This window comes from Cyprinodon variegatus, unplaced genomic scaffold, assembly GCF_000732505.1.
Source record: "Cyprinodon variegatus isolate N-32 unplaced genomic scaffold, C_variegatus-1.0 Scaffold41, whole genome shotgun sequence".
Taxonomy (NCBI): domain Eukaryota; kingdom Metazoa; phylum Chordata; class Actinopteri; order Cyprinodontiformes; family Cyprinodontidae; genus Cyprinodon; species Cyprinodon variegatus.
The window spans coordinates 201,587-222,802 of NW_015150494.1; the positions used below are offsets into that span (position 1 = coordinate 201,587).

Genomic DNA, 21,216 nt, shown 5'->3' on the forward strand with positions numbered 1-21,216 from the left:
CCTCAGATATCAATTGTTTTAGTAATCTATTGAACTTTTAATCACAATAAACCCTCAATAAACAAGGATTTAAACTGAAATTAAACAAAAAATTAAAATACAAATGTGTTGTAACAAAAAACAAAATCTTCTGTTAACAAATGGGAAGGACTATATCCTCCTATTACTATATATATATATATATATATATATATATATATATATATATATATATATAGTAGTAGGTTGGGAATTGTGTGGCTGCTTAGAAGCTGCATGTAAAGGCTTTATTGTTTTAAAAGGAATACATGATAAAGCTTAAATATCCACAGCAGATAAACTTTGGTAGAAAAGCAGCTTAAAGTATCTGAAGTGCGTCTGTGGTCTCATATAGCTGTGGTTTGCTCCTCTGACCTCTCAGGACTCCACGGTTTGGTTAAAGTGTCTTTTCCCGTCCAGGTAGAGCATCGACTCTGAAACAAAACAAAATCCTGGTTAACGGAGGCGATGGAGGCCAAACGCTGAGGAGTAGGAGCTCAGAAACAGAGCAGAGGGAGGAGTTAGGACACAGGAGGGAAACGTCAGGCTAACCTCCGTACGTCCTGGGAACGATGCTTGGGACGTCCCGGTCCGAAGCGAAGGTGTAGTGAAAGATGTTGGTGGTGTTGTGCTGCTGAGTCAGCGGGTCAAACACCTCACTGTGAACTCTGACCTGGATGTATTTCCCCTGGGTGTAACACACCTGAAGCACGGAAATAGAAACAGCTTAGAGGTTCTCCACCATTTCAGCCTTTTTACAAAACTCTTTCTGAGCACTGATTTAGGCAAACCTGGGTTTTATGTCACTAAATTAGAAAGCATAGGGACCTGTGGGGCTGTTTGATAAAAATATATTTATCATCACACAATTAACAGGAACATTAGAAGAAAATAATAAAACTAAACTTTCTTTATACAGGTTTAACAGAACGATCTGATCTTGAATCATCATAATTAGTAGGTAAAAAAAAAAAACTAAAAAAAGAAAACTCACCTAACTCCACACTCACAGTATTAAACATTTAGATTGCATTAAAAGACAAGCATACTCCCTTGTTCTCTAAGGGAACTCCTGTGGTTCGCTTCCAGCTGTTTTTCTAAGCCGGTTTAACTTCTCTATACCCCTTTTCAGATCATTTACATTAATCCATGTAAGTTCTCTGGCTGTATTTACTATTAGGTTTATTTGGTAGAGAGTTTTGTTTCTTTTTATGTTCAGGTAAATTTAGTTAGTTTGGAAATTGGTGTTTCCTCTGACAGGAAATCCACCAATAACTGAAGGATGATTGCCTGACCTGGGAGGAGAGCATCAGCAGGGAGCCGATCTCCACGGGTTTCTGGAAGAGAATATCATCGACGGCCACCAGACTCGGCCGACATCCACTGAAAAGCACAGAGAGGAGAGAATCAGAACTGATCTGGCGCCCCAACAGAACCAGACTGATCCAAATATCTCACCCAAAGGAGCAGGCGTTGGCCCAGCCCAGCTCGTAGGCTTTCCTCATGAGAAAACCTCCAAATATCCTGTTGAAGATGTTTCTCTGCTGCTCAAGACACAAACATTTAGGAGTAAATAGAAACTTCATCGGTTCTAAAACTGATCTAAGGTGGGATAACATCAATTCCCCTTAAAACTGTTTAAAACAACACAAAGTTTAATCTACCAATGGACACCAAGTTCATGTTATCTCCATTAGGATTACTTCTGCTCACTAATGCAGAATGATGAGAGAAGATGATTTAAGGTCTATTTCAACTGAAAAGCCACTCCGGGAGGAAGAAGCCATTAAAAACACAAAACAAACCAGATTATAATTTGGACTCTGAGAGAATGAACTCATAGTTTGGACATGAAGAATGAAAGAATGAAGAGTTTGGCCATGATGACCAGACTGGTGATGCATTTAGAGGAAAAAGGGGAGGAAGCTTCCAGGAAATGTGATGTACGAGGGTGGCAGCACCATGCTGTGGGGGTGTTTTATTGCAGGAGGGACTGATGCAATTCACTAAACTGATTTCATTATGAGTAAAGAACATTATGTGGAAATAAAGAAGCAAAATCTCAGAATATCAGCCGGGAGGTTTAAGATGGGTCTATCAGAAGGACCAGGACCTTCAGAATACCACAGAGAATCAATGGCTTAAAAGAGCAGAAACAAAGACCTGATCCAAGTACGGTAGGTATGGAAGCTGAGAGCGGTCATGTCCCTCTGATACTTTTTCACTGTGGTTTTCTGGAGAAAACAAGTTCATTTTCACCTTATCTAAAGATAACGAAAGCCGTTTTTTCGTGATAACGAGATGATTGGTATATGTTAAAACTGATTACCGGTACATCCTTTAATGCCACAACAGTGGGAGAGGATTTATAAGTCATGGCAGCCTAACTGTAATTCTGTAATAAATAATCCTGTGTGAGGCGTGCTTTGGTGACGCAGTGGTTAGTACACATGACCCATGTATGGAGGCCTTAGTCCTCGATGCGGGCGACCCGGGTTCGAATCCAGCCTGTGGTTCTTTCCTGCATGTGTCTCCCCTTCTCTCATACCCCCTTTCCTGTTAGGCTGTCCATCATAAAAAACGGTCCACTAGTGCCATAAATAAAATAATAATCCTGTGTTTAACTTTCAGGTAACAAGACAACATTGTTGGTTTGATGATTTTCTTCCACTTCTGATTCATAAGCAACTAGACCCGTGCCTCCGGGTTACGCCCCCAGCCCCGGTGTTACGCCTCTAACAGCTATAAGATGCATTAACCCCCAATATGAGTCCAGATTTAAAATTTTCATTCAAAAACATTCAGATTTGTTTCGACTATATACCATAAAATCCAGTCATCCACCATGATCTGACAATGAGTAAAAAGAGAAAGGAAACTAAAAAACGGATTATTTGTGCGCACGAGGTACCACAACTGCACAACTATGGGCCCTACAGGCATGGATGGACTGGGAATCCAGGGCTGTTGGTCTGCCTCATTCATTACTCATAAAAGGTTAATCATCTTGTTATCTCAAGATTCAATAAATGTTTTCTCATTCGAGAAAATAATAGTTTAAACGTGATAATGAGATAGTGATGTCGTTACCTCAAGAAGGCAAAGGAAAAAAAAAGTTGAGTATGACCGCTCTAGGGCTCCGTACATAGGACATGGGGCCCAAGGTTGGAAAGAGTGAGAGCAAGACGGCCTGCAAACTAAACTGTTTGGACGAACCGCCCAAAAATACCAGCAAGTTGTGGAAGGAGGGAGAGAGAGAGAGAGAGAGAGAGAGAGTAGTAATAGTCTTCTGTCTGTGGTCACCATGGCACCTCTGCATGAGTTGCATGTTTTACCATCACCATGCCTCAGACAGTTTTAAATTATAAATTAAAATGTATTCTGGCAAAGCTCTGGATTCATGCTGGAAAATGTTCACATTTTTTATATTTTGTTATTAACTAAATTTTAAGCTCTGTACTATTCAACCAGGACATAAATTAAAAACAGCTGAAGTGAAGCTTTTTCCTCCATCCTGCAGTTCTTCTGTCTCACCTGAGGGTGGCAGATCTCCAGTCCTTTCAGTTTAGCGTCCTCCATCCAGACAGACTTTGGAGGTAAAATTCTGCTGCGGAAACTAACCGTGCTGAAACAGGAGGGGACATAAAGCTGCATGAAGGACGTCTGATAACAACAGAAATAACTTAACATGTTCAAAGCAAAGGCTGCAAGGCCAGGAGTCAGCTGAGCTGCTGTCCTGCTGCCTTTAGATGCATCCCTGCTCTAATCAAATGGAATCAAACAAACAGCTTAAAGGAGCCCTGAAATGGAAACTCTGTGTTTGGATTCAGCTACAGGACAGCAGCTCTGCTCTGCTCATACTTTGTGTCCAGGGTGTTAAGAAACAGATCATGGATGATCCTCCTCTCCTCATCTGCTGGAGCGACCTTCAGCAGCGACGCTGTGCTGAGTTCAACACGCCGAGATTTATTCGCTGGAGAAACAAGGAGGATCAGACATTATTCCAACAGATAACAAGGTCATCTGATGCTGGGCTCTCCAACAGAGGTCCTGCATGTTTCAGATGCTACGCAATGAGCGCCTTACCTCCTCTGCAGGCTAATAACCCTTTTATTCAGGGGAGGCAAACAGCTAAACATGCAGGAGCAGGGTTGGAGCTGTGAAATATCAAAGTGACAGACCTTCTCCTTCCTGCAGGAGCTTCTCTTCCTCTGGACCTTCAGGCTTCAGGGGATTCACAAACGCAGCCCTGCAGAGAGGAGAGATGCAGCAGAAACAACTAAATCAGCCAAAGCAGGTGGGAAGGTTATTTATTTAGTGACGTAGATCGTTTTGCTGGAACTTCCCGCAGGAGGGGTGTTCATTTACCTGTTAATAACTCTGTTTCTCCAAACTACAGTGAAATAATCACACTGTTCTTATTTTTAAGTAATTTCTTTACAATAAATCTGTTTATTTTTCGATTTTTATCTTTCTCTTCCAAGGCAAAGAAAGGATTTTCACTGCTTCTGTCTGTAGAAGCTTTTGCCGTTTAATGTGAGCTTTCAGTCAGAAAGAAGTTCAAAGCTTTCTGACCCAGAGCTCCATTAAAAAGTAAAAACTTGCACAGAAACCAGTGAGTGGACTATTTTAGTTTCCCAGCACCTTAAGAAAGACATTTCCAGGTTGTAGTCCTGCTGCAGCATCTGTAAGTTTAAAGAATTATCTGAAACCAAACTGAAATCGGCCTCCGTTTGCATTTTTAAAAACCTCTTTGTACTCTAAAGTTTCCCAGTTACATCTATCTCTACCTAGTCAACATTAGAGTGTATTTTTAAACATACCCCGTCTCATGTTACGGTGAATAAAATCCATCTAAAACCTCATTCTTTGACCTGAAACAGCCTCTATTTGGGTTCTGATGGATTCTCAGACTGATGTGGTTCTGAATGGTTTGAATCAGCAGCAGGAACATTAATCTCCAGCCTTTGAAGTCTGGTTCCATTCAGCTTTTAGATGCGTCTCTTATCTAACAAACCGGAATAAACAGCTAATTTTATTACTCAACATCTAGTATAATTCTTTAGAGATCTTCTATCGCTATAATTATTTGATAAATGTCCAGAAACAAAGACAAAAACTTGACATCTAAACAAAACTGGACAAAGACACCTATAAAGTTAGCATAAATATTGAGTTTAGGTGTCATTTTTTTAGTGCTTCATTTGGCACGGTTGTAGGATTATTAATCACTATAATGTTGTTTTCTGGATTTAAAAGGAAATGTAGATATAATGAAACAGTTCTAATGTCTCACTGGGAGTTACTGTTTTTTTTCCTAGCAGACGTGTAGGCCATGATCTGCCTAAACCTACGCTAACTTTCCAAAGTTTTTTTTCTTCATATTGCAGGACGGAAAACAAAACTTTATTTTATGCTTTATTTTATGCACTCTGATGGATTCTCAGACTGATAAGGTTCTAAATTCCAGTCTTTGAAGTCTGGTTCCATTCAGTTTTTAGATGCGTCTCTTATCTAACAAACCTGAATAAACAGCTAATTTTGTTCCTCAACATCTAGTATAATTCTTTAGAGATCTTCTGTTGCCCTAATAATTTGATAAAGGTCCAGAAACAAAGACAAAGACTGGAGTTTGACACTTGTGACCTAAAGCAAAGTGTGTCAGTGCTGCATGGTATAGATGGATCTGGGGTTAAAACAAAGCAAAGATAATCAGGAAGGAAGTTCAGCAGTAACCCGGCAACAGAACATTAGTTTGCAGTTTTTTCCTCCACTTTTAGCAACTTCTCTACTTTAATTTGCTGTTGCTGCTCTAACTTGTAAAATAGACATTTTTATTTGACCTTCATCAGTTGGACATTCTGCAATTTTTCAAACCCTTTTTATAGTAATATCCACCTGTATATTATATTTGGCACATATCCAGCTGTATATTTAGTTCATAACACTAGTTATCTCAATATTATTTTCATTATTTATAATATTATTCATCTCTATACTTCAGTTCAGTAGAAACCCATCTCCTGTATTTATGGAACCATTATTTATCCTGCACTTGCTGCTATTGCACCTCTGATTAGACCTAAACTGCATTTCGTTGCCTTGTACCTGTACCTGTGTGTGTAATGACAATAAAGTTGAATCTAATCTAATCTAATCTAAATAACTGCACAGTATCAACGGTAACATTTTAACCCTTGTTGTAATTTATTCTTTCTTCAAAACAAGTTTTTGGATTGTTTTGGGGGTTTTTTCCCCCCCTTTTTTTGGAAAGGATACTGAAAACAAGAATAATATTTATGGCATGAAATAATAAATGGAATTAGGGTATGATTATATAATTTAAACTTCATCATACTCCTTTTCAGACTCACAGTCATTGAATAAGTTATGCATTAACATGAATTTGAGTCTGTAAATTTGATAGAAAGGTATTGTATTTACATTTAGAAACATTTTATTACATTTTGCTGGTGAGATGTCTGTCTGAAATAAAAAAGTATCATTATCATCATTCTTTTTTATTTTCCTGTGTAAATCTCCCTTCTATAAAAGCTTCTCACTTTGCTGCTGCTGCACCAAAATCTTCCACATTGCATACCGGTAATTTCTGTTAATGTGATTTAGCTGCGATGAACCAAGGGAACCATGTAAAACAGGCAGGACAGCAGCTCTGGACAGATGGACGTTGCTTCTTTAATGTGGTCTGCAGGTAAAAGAGCTGCAGTGGAATCTGAATCCAGTAGGAAACCAGAGCAGCCGTGAAGGCAACGTAAATATGTGCAACATCACACTAGCAAAGGGCTGTTTGGATGCAATGTTTAGGAGGAAGCATCACAAGCAGGACAATAATGCATCTCAGGGTGTATTATAGCAGAAATTGAGTGAAGATTATCAGTCATCCAGGTCAAAGTCATTCCCGCCATCATCGCAACCCCAACCCCTGTACAGGAGAGCGGGAGACCTCGCCTATTCAGCCAGGCCATCGATGCCCTTTGACAGACATATTCAGGTATGGGGCACTGCAGGCTAACAAAAGAAGCTTAACGACCCCCATTCCAAATGGGTGGACCCCTTCTTCAGTGTCAATTTGCAGGTTTTCAAATAAAAAACAAGGCTTTGTTGGGCTACTGTATAAAACCTTGAACTTAACGCTACTCCTGACATTTTTAATTGAAAAAACTTCCTAGATGGGAAGCAAAATGTCTTCAAACTTGGATACAAAGCACAGTGGTTTATTTTTAATTTTCTTTTATTTTGGAACATCTCAGGAAATGTCTGTACCTCTTGTTGGCCGGGTCCCGAGCCACCATGACAAACGTAGCATCCAGAACGGGGGAATAAGCTCCGTCCCGGTACTGCAGGAGGAAACCAAATGACACTTTCTGCTGTATAACTGCATAACCTTCTGTTCGTTATATTTACTCAGCATTCAGACTGGAAAAGTTCATAACTACTGCTACTCTGATCGAGACCAGAGAAACGTCTTCCTTGCTTTTGTTCACCTGTGACATGTGCATCTTTGCCTCGATGGACGACCTCCCGACCCAGGTCACCTGACCTGTGAACTTGATGTCGCAGTCGGGGTAGATGACGTGCTGCCTCATGTCTGAAACATAAAACCAGAGCTCAGAGCTGGACGGGATCCGCCTCCAGACGCTGGGACAGTGATTTATTGCAGCCTCATACCGATCTTATCCACCAGCGCCGTGACGATGGACAGAGGAGACCTCTTCAGAGCAGAGTTATATGTGTGGGAGTAGGAAATGAGGACTGAGGAGGAAGAGGAGGAAACATTTCAGCTTCTGAGGCCTTCTAAGGTCTGAGGGAAATCTTTGTTGCTCCGACTGATACCTGCCAGGCTGTCCAAGTCCTCCAGGATCCGTCCAAACCTGAGGAGGAACACGGAGCAGGTCAGTGGAGAAAAACAGCCCCCAAAAACAGCCTGCCACCAGCGAACAGGTCCATGTTACCTGACCGTGTTGTGGTAGGTCAGGTACTTCTCCCTGAGCTCCGGCTCTGAGCCCAGAGGAAGGTGGACCTCCAGGAAGCTGTCCTTCATCCTCTTAGCAGGAAGTTCACTTTGAGACTTGGCCAGCTTGGATGACAGAGACACACGCTCTGCCATGGCCTGCTGATGGTCGCTGTCCACGGCAGAGAGACAACAGAAGAACATCAGTGATTACAGCAGATCCTGACAAAACACCAGCATTTACTGGGCTCCTTTTCCTTACCGGGATTCATTTCACTCACACTTTCTTAATATTACACATGCTGCTTGAGATGCGGAGCCCTCTAGTGGCCAAAACTGTAAACTACAACCAAATGAACCAACCAGCAAAAGTTTAAGATCTAAATTCTTTCTGGGTTTATTTGTTTTTCTGGGGCTGCGAACAGCCTTCATTAGAGACACACTTTGACCTCTTAGTTAAAGGTCATATTTCACAATAAAACATAATAAAAAAACATGCTAATTTATGTAAATACAGTTAAAGTTGTCTTTCCTGACTATTTCTCCTTTTTCCAGCAATTATTGGATGAGAAACTCTCAATAGGATGTCGGTGCATAACATCTCACACATAAAGGTCATTTAGAGGGACTTATTTACTAAACGGTCCTTTTTTAGGACTGTTGGAGGAGGTCAGAGAACTAAAATACAGAAAGGATTTAAACTCAGAACTTTAAACGGTGCCGCCATCTGTGTTCCTTCACAGCCTTTTATGACATAACCTGCATTACATGTCTTTAGTTTAAAAAAAAGGCTTAAATAAAAATCTCAATTGATTAAATTAGAACTAATGAGTCAAAAAAGATGAATTGGTAAAAGAGAAAGAACATCTGAAAGGAACATGTTTAAAATGTTATTTAACCAGGAAAAAAATCCCATTGAGATGAAAAACCTCTTTATCAACGCAGTCCTGGCCAAGAGGCAGCAAAGTTACATAAGAAACTTAAATAAATTAAAATAAATGACAGGTACATAAAAAAATATAAAACATATCAAGTAAAACAATTACAGGTCATTGAGGCTGCTTCAAATTCTTTCACTTTCAATTTAAAAGCATTTAAATATAAAAACTAGGTCAACTTCCAGTTTCTTTGTAAAAAAAAAAAAAATTCCACACACAGGGAGCTGTGTAGCTAAAGGGTTTCTTCCCTATTTTTGTACGGGCAAAAGGAACAGAGAGCAACAGCTGGTGGTTGGATCTCAGAGCATAAGAAGCCATGCTTTTCTCTGTAAGTAAGGTACTAATGTAAGAGGGCAGTAATCCAAGAAGGACCTTGGAAATCCAAAGTTTACCAATGACACTGCCTCCTCATAGAGAGGAAAGGCCATCCCACCTGAGAGCAAAGGTCACAGTGATGTCATGGCTCTACATTTAGTGATCAACCTTAATGAAGCATGTGAAACAGACTCCAACATTTGAAGACATGAAGAATCAGCATTCTTATAAAATAAGACTAAAATCCATCAGGGAAAAGAAAAAAAATACACAAATAGTTTTATACCTCCAGTTTGTCGAAGCCCCAACTATTTCTCTCAGCCGGTTCCGCACTGAAACAAGAGAAGAAACAGATTTATGTTGCTCTGATGCGATGAAGAGGAGTGAATGACTCAGAGAATGAAGGTTTGTTTCATATCGTCTCACCAGAAAAAGCAAAATATTTACTGTTGTAGCTTTTCTCTATCATTAACAACTGGTAGCAAACAGAAACTCGTTGAGTTAATAGCCAAAACTGCTGAATGTTGCTTCACAAAAAGGCTAAAGCAATGAGACAATATGAAACAAAACAACAGCTACAGAAGGAGAAATTAGAAAAGGAAGTTAACTGCTGCAAAAGGAAGGATTACATCTTCCAGGTAAAGAGACACTGTGTGAAAAAGGAGCCCTGAAATGAGGTCAGCTTCAGGAAAGTGGAAGAAAAGACATGCAGAGGGAATTAGGGGAAAATTAAAGAGACCTGAACACCTGAGGTTCAGGTAGTTAAGATTGCTTAAGAATTACCATTTGAAACGTGTAAAAGTGGATTTCCTGCAACGAAAACAAGATTCAAATTTACAGGCTGAGCAGAAATTCATCAATAAACCACAGACATAAACTAAACTTGAGTTTAGGGTCAGAATCTACAGCTTAAGGTGGATATCACAGTAGGATGTAAAGGTAGCAACTGTTGAGCCATAAACCATGCTTTTATTTTGGACATGGGGACCAATGGCCATGCTGATGTTGATCAAACTCCTGCAACATCCCCCTAATAAGACACTCCCACAGGGACAACTGATCCTTCCCCCACCATGCTTTGGGACAACGGACTCGTCTCAGACTCTCATTCTCTATGCCATGAATTTCCTCTGAGGTTCACACCATGGAGACACCATGATGGAAAGAAACTCAAGCCAAGGACCAGAACCTGCAGACTAAGAGGACCTGGTGGCTAATTTCTGCACCAAATTGATGCAAAAACAGACTGATATGTAATATTTCTCGCTGAGTTTAAAGCAAACGTTGAGATACCAGAGACTGGATGAGAGGAGCATCTGAGAACAGAGAACATTAGCTTCCCTGCTACGAGCTTGACATGCTAAGCTTCTACTCAGCCTTTTCCAAAACAACGATCAGCAGAGGTTACAAGTCTGTCACATTTAGGGAGGGTTTGCAGCTAAACAGTTGGGTTTTTGATATTTTACTGTTGTGCAAGCTAACGGCGACCATACGTAACGTCATGCTGACATGTTTGCTTTTGTTTATTAAGCTAAGAATATTATATAATATAATACATTTGGAATGTTGTGATACATTTATTTTATACAAGGACAGAGTTTGTTTAACCTTGATTTGGGCCTGATTCCCCCTTCCATCTGTTGTCCTGACACACAGCCAGCAGGGCGTGTGTTTACAGAGCGATATATGATAGCCTGGATTTTATTTGATTAGATTTCAAAAAGTTAAAGTTGAAAAGAAACCACAGGACTTTGTTTTCTGAGTTTAAAGATGTTTCGCTTCCAATTCAGGAAGCTTTCTTATTCATGTCAGGATTAGCGTTGAGTTCCAGGCTTTTATAGAGTAGCCCAACAAAAGCCTGCTTATGGCTTTGAAAACATGCAGATTGAAAGTGGAAAACCTGCTGCACCCTTTGATAATGGGAGTCATTGAGGTCGTTATTGGCCTGCAGTACCTGATGGTGGCCCATTCCTCCTAAAGGGCAGTCGTTAAGGGTCATTGTTGGCCTGGCTGACCTGGTGAGATTATTAGCAGAGCGATGGGGGTTGAGATGGTAGCTGGAAGGAATCAACTGTATCGCTGCATTGCAGGTTTTTGAGAGATGGAACCTGAGTCCACCCCCTCTGTTCCTTCACGCCGCTTTCAAACCTCCTGTATACTTTATCTAAAATGTGAACATTCTGGTCCTCAAACAAATGTCCTTAAGGTGTAGGTGTACTGCGGAGTCTTGTTTGGAGGAGGATGTCCTCTGTGTTGGGCCATGCTTCTGTGGAGAGGTTGATTGGTTTCTCCATTATAAAGATCAAAGTATTCCTCACTGCATATACCACTCCGCTCATCTTAAGTCTGGGGTTTTATCTTTAGGATGCGCCAGTCTCTATTTAAGGGTCTGTTTGGTTTGAAATGTGCTGGGATTTTGTGTTTGGAGAAATTCCTCATGAGTTTCTCAGAGACTACAGCAACATAAGGGATGGAGATGTTTTAGTGTTTGATCTTCTCACCGTTATGTTCTGCTGCGTATCTTTTGGATTTCCTTGCTGATTTGAAAAATGCCCAATCAGGGTATCCACAGGTTTGGAGAGCATCTTTGATGTGTTTCTGTTCTTTGTGCTTCCCTTCTGTTTTAGTAGGGACATGTTCTGCCCGGTGTTGACTGAAAGTCTGCGTTCCAGTGGGTGGTGATAGTCAAAAAGAAGATATTAGTCTGTGTGAGTGGGTTTCCTATACAGCTCTATGTTGAGGTTTCTATCTCCTTCCATGCTCACCAGACAGTCGAGAACAGGCAGCTTGTTGTTGTTAGCATCCTCCCTGGTGAGCCTGATGTTGTGGGCTACTGAGTTGATGCTTCTGCATCATTTAGTTGGATTTTTGAGATAATGTGACTCATCTGCAGGTGAGTTTCTGTGCTCATTAACCAATCAGATGCTACAGATGCTAATGCGTAACTGTAATGAGCCCCATGAACAGTTTAAATAATGTCACTATAGGCTGCAGCTCTGGAAATATGAGATAAAAAACAACAACAACACTATATAATGCAATTGTATCACAGTTAAATCTAATTTGGATAATTTTTCACATTTAATTATTTGTTCTAAACAAATATTCATAGGTGTATATAAAAAAATTCTATGAAAATATTCAAATTATAATCAGATATTTTCATTTAAATATATTTGATGTAAATGGTTACCCATATGCATGTTTGTAAAACCTTTCTACTTCCTGCCCATCATTGTTTGCATTGAATGACTGAAAATAAATATATAAAAATGATTAAAACAGACAATTTTATCAATCTGAAATTGATGCTAGAGAATGAAAACAGTGCAGCAGCAGCAGACGATTGTCCTTGTTTAGCATGTTCAACAGTTCTTTAGTGAACAGAGTGAAACAGGCATCCCTGAGGTGGATCAGGACTGACTCACCCTCTGCCATGTCGGGGGCCCTCCCATGATTAGCGGCTGCAGCTATGCAGAGCGACCTGCTGGTCAGAGAAGAGGCAGACCTCAGGGACAGGAACCTGGACCAGACAAACAAAAACAAAGAACAATAAACTGGGAGACATCTCTCTGTATTTAGCTGCATTTACATCCATTCATTCAGCCTATATATTCACAGAACCGGTCTGGGATGTTCCCCGCATAGAGGCGATATTTGGTCCCTCCTTAAAGTTCTTGTCCTGTCCAGACCTTTCAGTCGACATAGGAGTCATAATCATGTATTTAACAGTTAAATTATTGATTTGCTGCAATTCTGACCTCAATTTGTGTCCTTAAAAAGTAGAATAAATAGTTTGGAACAGGTTTCTCTGCATATCAACATAATTGTTTTTGTCATTCTGCTCTTAATAAATTAACTGAATAGTCCAAAAGGCTAATATTACCGACTGCTAGGTTTGCATATTTGTTCCATTTAAGAGCCTCTTAGCTTTGCAGCTGTAATTAAAAACACTATGGAGGCAATAAACTTTAATTTCCACATCACTTTTCTGTTTTGGGACTAGATATATTTACAGACAGCTGAAATTGACTTTGTAGTAACAGAAAAAAAAGGGCAGAAGGCCTTTTTCAGCCAGCTGACAGGCAGTGAGCAGCAGCCACTACGGGAAGGGCTGTTGTTTTATGCTCCATCCAAGCAGTGGAAACTTCTGTCGCTTCCTTGTGAAAAGTGAATAAAACTGTAGGAAAGGTTGATGGATTATTTGATCACTTTGGTTTCTATGCTCTTCTTCTCTCAGTTAAAGTGAGATGTAGTTTAAACTCTGAATCGGAAATACTTTAATGATCCCAGGGGGGAAATTATCTTCGTTACACACTCCAGTATACATATAACATATTTATAGATATACAACATACCACAATAAAAGAAAGAAAAGATATATATATATATTTTTTTTTTTATGAAAAAGTCAGAATTCTTAAAAATCGTGGTGTCACACTGTGAACCAGTTGATCAGTTATTAGTACACATCTAAGAATAAAAAGTGACCTACTGATGTAACCCTGAGCTTTGGAAGCCCAAAGCTTTATTCTGTTTATTCTGCATAAACAGAATAAAGAAAGAAATCAATAAATGGATGAATGGCCCAGCCCTAGTTCCAGCCAACTTTATATCCCGAGAACCAGAAGTAAACATGGAGAAGCAGCTTTTAGTTATGAAGCATAGCAGAAAGTCCATCTGTTTTTGGTACCTTTAGAAGGGTTTGAGTGGAAATAACCTTTGCAATAATTGTAGCACAATAGGAGAAATATGCCATATGGACAACAGATGTCCTGACATGATTTCATGTTCAGAAAGATGTTGTCTTACTAGAATAACTTGTCTGCATTTGAACACTGTGTGCAGTCAGAGTTTCCATTGTGGTTTGTTTAAACTGCTGCACATGAGTCAGGATGAAAGAGACACACCCTCTGTGGGCACACAGGGCTGGGCGGACTCCTTCATTGGAGAAATACATTTCATCATTAAAGCCATAATTCTGAGGACAGATATCTGATACTATCAGTTTAGAAATCTGCACCAATCCCAAAGACTCACTCAGTCATTTTTGTGAAGTTTTTAAGCATTAAATCCAGGTTTTAACCCCCACCGACCTGACTGAGAGCATGCTGAAGTCTGAGCTCGCAGAGCAAAGCGTCCAGGATCCGGATGAAACGAGAAAACTGAACAAAAACACCACAGAAAGCAGAAATCTTCTCTGGAGGACGCAGCGCTGCCAAAGTGACGAGTTTCCGGGTTCCTACGTCACCACGCTGTCCCACAGACGCCCTGCCGAGAAACAAAGGGTGTCTGCGCCCTGAGTATGGTCTGCAAGGTATCTGGAACAAACCAACCTTCCAGTGAATTATAACCAGGATGACTTGTACCCCTAGTGGTCCGCGACTGCATTTCAAGGGCTACGAGTAAATATTTTATAATAAAATAAAATAGGGCTGGGCTCTGTTTTGCTTTGTGGTGACCCAATTGAAAAATGAAACACGCTTTTAACAACCAAAAGCTAAGTTTTTCTTATATGTAAATCCCTTTATATTCCCACAATGGGGAAATTCACTCTCTGCATTAAACCCATCACCTTGGGGAGCAGTGGGCTGCCGCTGTGGGGTGCCCGGGGAGCAGTGTGGGGTTAAGGGTCTTTGCTCAGGGACCCAGAGTGGCAGTCTGTGGGAGTGGATTTCAAACTCACCTCAGGACCTCAGACTCTATGCCCTAAGCACTAGGCCAACACTCTCCCACTAAAACCTGTGGAGATGCCAGGGAGTGAACCTGAGGCCTCATACATGCAAAGCATGCGCTGTGTCACTAAGCTACATCCCCACTGACTTATATGTTTGAGTTCATCCTCGATACACATCAAAACCAAGCAGAGGAGCAGACTGGATGTAGAGAACAGCCTGGGATCAGAGAGCATATAGAGCATATTGACAGACACATTTTTTTTTTATCTTTAATGCAAATTGGCTATATAATTGTTTACAATCTTGGTATAATTGCTGCTCTATCTGGGTCAGCTAAAGTCATGTTTTACAGTCTCTATACTCCAGTTAACGATCAATTGATTACTAAATTATTTGACGATTATTTCAATAATTATTTTGATTAATCTGATTAATTGTTTCAGACCTGAATGTGATCATAGGTGACTTACTCAAAAGAGCTCGAGTTTTATAAATACTGGTTTATAATATGAATTTATTTAGTATTTAGTGTGATTTCTTACCAACTTCCAGGCAACATATTTATGTTGTTTTTATTTGAGATGGAAGGAATAAAATGCCAAAGAATTACATGTTCAAATTAAAAGATAAAAATGGTCTTTCTTCTATACTCAGGTATTGTACGTTCCACTTTTGGACAATAATCAATACTTTTGACTGAGAGGGGAACTCATGGTAGGACTAAATGCCTATAATAATTTAACTTTGTTGATGTCCCATTTGAGAAATTCCCTCTCTGCATTTAACCCATCCCCTTGGGGAGCAGTGGGCTGCCATTGTGTGGTGCCCAGGTAGCAGTGTCGAGTTAAGGGTCTTGTTCTGGAACCCAGAGTGGAGGCAGTGGGGATCAAACCGGGTACCTGCAACCTTCTCAGAGCACAAGCACACTGCTCTAACCACTAACCTAGCACCCCCCGTTCTCTCTAATCTTCACCATGCTTAAAAACTAGAACTGTTTCATTCAGTGGTTCACTTGACCCACTTGGAACAACCATTAATAACTGTCAAATTTAAACTGACAATGATTACATTGAAATACTTTCTGATCATCAAATATTTCAATTTGGAAAATAAACACCACATGAAAAAATGAAATTCTAACTATATTAAATATATTAACCGATTACCAAAAATTTGGCAAATACTCTAATATGTGTGTATATATATATGCCTATCACAGCATCAATAGGCAGTATTCTAAAGTTTACATTTTCTCACTTTAACTACCATTTTTACTCTTTTCATTTTTCTGGGTATCTAAAATAATGAAGAATTAACCTAAGAATTAGAAAATTATTTATCTGTCTGTCCGTCCTTCCGTCCATCCATCCATCCATCCATCATTTCACCAGTGATCTTGCAGGATTTCAAAGACAACACTGTGTAACAGAAAACTCTAGAACTAAGAAACTCCTCAGGTTACCTATTAACTCCTAACCGCCAATTGTGTTCATGAATTATCAAAGCCATTGCAGTGTGAGTGGGGTGTATAATTACAACCCTAACTTAAGGGAAGGATGGAAAATTCCACATATGTTACTGATGTTGATATTGGTTGCTATAGTGTGGACAGTAACATTCTAATGTGAGTCTGGGGCGTGGGGGTCTTTTGATTTCATTAAAAATCATCTGGGGGAAATAATGAACCCTTTATGAAGTTATATTCACTTCAAGTCTAAATATGTTCTAATTATAGTGTATCCATCAACATTTCAAATAGAATTCTGAAAAAATAATCATGATGTAAAGAATAAAATACTTTTAAAGTTTTTTTTCTAAAGCGTCACAACAAAAATAAAACTTTTTGGCCTCCAGTTATCCTTCTTTATCCTGATAGAATGAACAGAACCTTGACTTCCGAAAGGTGGTCGCTGATTCGTCAGAAATCTGAGAGCGGTGTGAACTGGCCAATAGGAGTCGAGTGCGAGCCGGGTATAAAAACCGGCGTAAACAAAGGAAGCGCAGTAGAACAGCAGCGACCCAGAGAGGGGCCACCGGGAGCTGGATGAGCTTGTGTCGACGAACGCGTCCTGACCAGAGGCTGACTGTGGGGGAAAAGCCACTGCGAAGCGAATGAAGAAACACCTGATCTTCCACTTCACATACAGAGGTCTTCTAACGAAAGGAAAAAAGAGTAAAAGAAGAAAATGGATTATAAATTACGAAAAGCTGAGCCCAAGGACGTGCCAGATATATTACGACTGGTGAAGGTAGGAGACAACGGCCACTGTTAAAAGCAGACATTTTTTGTTTTATCTAAATGTTTTCAGATAAAAAAATAACGATGTTTGTAGGTTTAAATACACTGACATACATTGTCTGAATGATGTCCTGAGAATGAGGTCAGAGCTGCCTGAGCCACGACTCATAACCGCCCTGACTTCCGGTTCTCCAAATATGGGCCTTCCGCCTGCTCGCCGAGCTTCTGTTCTTACCGAAGCTGACCTTGTTTCCGAGCCTTTTAACTACCGACCTCACCTTAATAACTAACCCACCCTCACAATAACAACACAGCACTGTTGGCTAATCACCCTAACTTTAAAGGCAACCAAATCTCACTAACATTAAAGTTATTATAGCAAGTGGAACATGAAGTACTTTTGATGTGTTAGAAGGTACAGATGCACTCTGGGTAAAAGGTTCAAAGTACACGGATATAAACATGTTTATTTTCAGACACATTCTATTATTACAATGTTATAATATGTAATTTGAATAGAGGATGTTCAATTATATGTTGAAGGCTGGAAATAATACATTTTATCGATTATAAACAAGAAACCATGAATGATACAGTTAACTATCTATTAAAAAACTGTTATTGAATTGTTTTAATTAGAAAAAACGAAATACAACCTTGAAAATATCCTTTTTGAAGTGCAAGCTTAGGCAGAATAGTTAGATGTAGCCCTTTTGATTGCAGAAAATGCATAAAGAGTACGGATTTTAAATGATAGAATACACAAAATGGTGAAATAGAAATTATTAATAAAAACCATAATAAAGATATAAGTCAAACAGAGCCGACCAGCTGTTCATGTATAGAGAGGCAAACTGTAGAATTAGGCGGAAGTGGAGGAGCCTGATGTAAGCAGATAACTGATGAGGAAGGAGCAATATGTGTGTAAATATGTCTGCTTTTTAATGGAACTGCTACTATTTCAAACCTCCAACTATTATTAATTTAATGTGGAAAAACAAGTTTCATATTACCCCTCCGTTTGCCTCTTGTAAATAAACATCTGCTGATATAGTTTGACTACTTTCTTATTGTTATTATCAGCTAACGATCAACTACAACTTTCCTTTCCTTTGTCATCTTAGGAGCTCGCAAAATATGAAGAGATGGAGAGCCAGGTTACGCTGACGGAAAAGGGTAAGCGTCACGTTATTCTTTCAGTCTGGATGTTTGCATACAACTCTTACTCGTTTGGTTTAAACTTGCACTTTCCTTCAGACCTCCTGGAGGATGGGTTTGGTGAAACCCCGTTTTACCATTGCATCATCGCTGAAACCCAAGGAGAGAACGGCGGCGAAGGTACGGATCAGTCCTGCGTCTTAAAGAATAAAACCTGTGGAGGAGCAGCCTTCCCTTCCCGTGTCATTCTTTATCCCTTAAGGGCTTTATCTGCACCCAGTGAGCCAGCTGAGTTTCTCACCATCTGCTCACGCCACCCGTGTTCTGCCTTCGGGCGTCACAGGCCCTGTTTCCTGTTTTTTACATGAGTGGAAGCAACATAAAGCTGCAGGTGTTCAGCCTTATGTAAACTGTTAGATGTTCTAAAGCGCCGCGTGTGCTGAAGAAATTCTCAGCGTGAGATTAGAGCAGGGATTTTTGGAAACATGGAGCCAAGTTTCCATGGTATCAGCACAGTGAGAAGTAGGTCAAATGTCAACCACCTCTGAGCAGGGAGGAAAACATTTCCATTGTTTTGGTTGCATAAGTAATATGTAAATGTTCAGCATGCAGGTGCAGACGCATGCATTTGTGTTTAGGGTGAAATTGTCTTGATACCAAATAAAGTCATATATTTGAGCCTCTAAATGCACAGACTAAGCACCCATTTCTTTTTTTATTCTCTCCATCTCTCTACAGACTTGAACGTGGTGGGCTTTGCCATGTACTACTTTACTTATGACCCCTGGGTTGGCAAACAGCTCTACCTGGAGGAGTTCTATGTAATGGACAAGTGCAGAGGTCAGGAAATCATTCTGTATCCATTAATCTATCTGAAATGATGGGATGCGTTTTTAACCCCATTTCTGTGCTCTTTAGGGCTCGGCATCGGTTCGGGGATTCTGCGCCACCTCAGTGACGTAAGTATCCGAACACTAAACCTTGTCTTATTTTCAGGAAACTATTTTTTATCAGCATCTTTAGGATGTTGAAAGATTGCTAAGGAAAGCGTAAAGGTGCTGATCTCCCCTTTTTATCCTCCTTCAGCTGGCGATGAAGACGCGCTGCACTGGCATGATGTTCGTCGTGGCAGAGAACAACGAGCCGTCCGTCCAGTTCTACAAGCGGCGTGGCGCCGAGGACCTCTCCCAGGAGGAGGGCTGGAGGCTCTTCAGGTTCGACAAGGACAGCCTGGTCAAGATGGCCACCCCGGCTGAGGAATGACTGGAGGTCCAGCAGAGCTGAAGAGAGAGGAGCAAACCTGAGACTATAACTGAAATATCTCTACTTTCCTCTCCAGAGCTCGCAGTTACAAGTTCAGCTTCTAAATAGGGAAATATATCTAAATGTGTTTTTAGTTTTTTTTTGTACTTTGCATCATTTAGTTTACATATGTCACTCTGACTTAGGTTCATCCTAGTCTATTGTTAACCAGCATTTCTTATTTTTGGTTTAAGATCAATAAAACAAGCACTGGAAAAACAAGATGTGTCCTTTTAGTCATAAGTGGGGGGACTCTAGGATCCAGTTAACACGACTACTCTTTATTAGATCAACTCTGATAGACTTTGGTTAGATAAGTTTAACTACCAGGCAAACCCTGAAACGGTCATAAAGGACAGGAAGCTAAACTTACAAATGCTAACACTGCAGTTTGAGAGCAAAACTGCAAAACACCACCCATATTTAAACAAAGTAAAATAAATTAGAACTGTAACTATACAGTCATGTTTACATTACTGTTTTCAATACAATGTTATCACTGCTGCTTACCTTATCAAGGCTGCACTTTATAAAATGAAATAGACTAGAGAGCTGTACTTAACGAAATTTCTTTTTGTTTACACTTGTGTATAGAAAATGACAAAACCGAAGTCAATTAAAGGTAAAATTCTTCCCAAGGGTAATTATTACATCTCAACAACAGAAAATACATTTATTTGAGGTTAATAAAACAGTTAAGGTAAAAATCTCCTGAGCTTCTCCAGCTGTCTATGGGCGAGAGGCGGGGTGATGCTAAAAATCATCACTTCCAAATGTTTAGTAACTTTATGTGATGCGACATATTTTCGTTTATTCACATTTATTACAAAGGTTTTACAGTTAGCAGCTTAGCTGTCTAATGCTAAGAGTTCTTTAAAATCAGCATAGACAGTTTGCTTAGCATCAAACATGGAACAAACACTGATAGTATGTTGTATGTTTTATATCGTATATGGTATAGATTCTGTATATATCTATTTTATCTGCATCATAAACATCCAGTCAAATTCCTTGAGTGCAAACCTACTCTGCAATAAACTTTTAGATTTTAGTTTAGACTTGTCGACACACTCTTGCAAATTAAGCAAATGACTTGTCCCTAAATGTGTGAAGTAAACTTGTTTCCCACATAATGTCAAAATTAAGGGACAAATGCCTTCCTTTTTTTTTTTCTTATATAGACTTTCTTTGATCAGAGACCAGACTGTTATAAACCAGAACAGCTTTAATTGTTGCAAAGATAGGACCATAAAGATAAAGAACTAATGACTTATTTCATCCCTGGAAGCTCAGTTTCTTTTTAACACACGACTCAGCAAAAATTCAAAGTGGAATTTTCTTATGTTAAAAAAAAAATCCTGATCAATTGATATATTTTCCTCAGATCTTTTTATAAACATGCTGTTTGGCTTTTACTTCCATATTTATACTAATTCAATTTAGCTAGATTAGACTCCCAGATTTTAGTTCAAAGGAATCCGTTAAAATCCTCTGAAACATATTCCTGCACATCTTGTCCTTCTTTCAGGGTCAAAATAGTTAACCAGAACGTGACCTCATCTTGACTGATAATGGAGTCAAAGTTCATGTCATGTA

At 39.7% G+C, this 21,216-nt stretch overlaps 2 protein-coding genes across 2 annotated transcripts; one reads left to right on the forward strand and one right to left on the reverse strand.

The window, feature by feature from the left end:
• Positions 1–218: 218 nt before the first annotated feature.
• On the reverse strand, positions 219–14,507 carry acot9 (acyl-CoA thioesterase 9). The gene is made up of 16 exons (XM_015370020.1): positions 14,340–14,507; positions 12,672–12,766; positions 10,027–10,053; positions 9,530–9,575; positions 7,992–8,162; positions 7,873–7,910; positions 7,708–7,791; positions 7,524–7,627; positions 7,303–7,376; positions 4,200–4,267; positions 3,880–3,991; positions 3,553–3,643; positions 1,477–1,562; positions 1,314–1,401; positions 571–721; positions 219–452 (listed from the first exon to the last, which is right to left on the reverse strand). Exons 1-16 carry the CDS (start codon positions 14,351–14,353, stop codon positions 397–399), a joined length of 1,305 nt encoding a protein of 434 aa, XP_015225506.1. The 5' UTR covers positions 14,354–14,507; the 3' UTR covers positions 219–396.
• Positions 14,508–16,915: 2,408 nt separating this feature from the next.
• On the forward strand, positions 16,916–19,849 carry sat1 (spermidine/spermine N1-acetyltransferase 1). The gene is made up of 6 exons (XM_015370027.1): positions 16,916–17,170; positions 18,285–18,336; positions 18,418–18,498; positions 19,057–19,158; positions 19,237–19,277; positions 19,405–19,849. Exons 1-6 carry the CDS (start codon positions 17,108–17,110, stop codon positions 19,579–19,581), a joined length of 516 nt encoding a protein of 171 aa, XP_015225513.1. The 5' UTR covers positions 16,916–17,107; the 3' UTR covers positions 19,582–19,849.
• Positions 19,850–21,216: the final 1,367 nt, after the last annotated feature.

Excerpts from the sequence above, each read along its gene's own strand:
- acot9 (XM_015370020.1), bottom strand. Across the intron at positions 1,563-3,552 it reads TGGAGATCTGCCACCCTCAG|CAGAGAAACATCTTCAACAG; the intron begins GTGAGACAGAAG and ends TGTCTTGAGCAG. Across the intron at positions 453-570 it reads CGTTCCCAGGACGTACGGAG|AGTCGATGCTCTACCTGGAC; the intron begins GTTAGCCTGACG and ends GTTTTGTTTCAG.
- sat1 (XM_015370027.1), top strand. The coding sequence starts at position 17,108 with ATGGATTATAAATTACGAAAAGCTGAGCCCAAGGACGTGCCAGATATA. Across the intron at positions 18,337-18,417 it reads GGTTACGCTGACGGAAAAGG|ACCTCCTGGAGGATGGGTTT; the intron begins GTAAGCGTCACG and ends ACTTTCCTTCAG. Across the intron at positions 18,499-19,056 it reads AGGAGAGAACGGCGGCGAAG|ACTTGAACGTGGTGGGCTTT; the intron begins GTACGGATCAGT and ends ATCTCTCTACAG.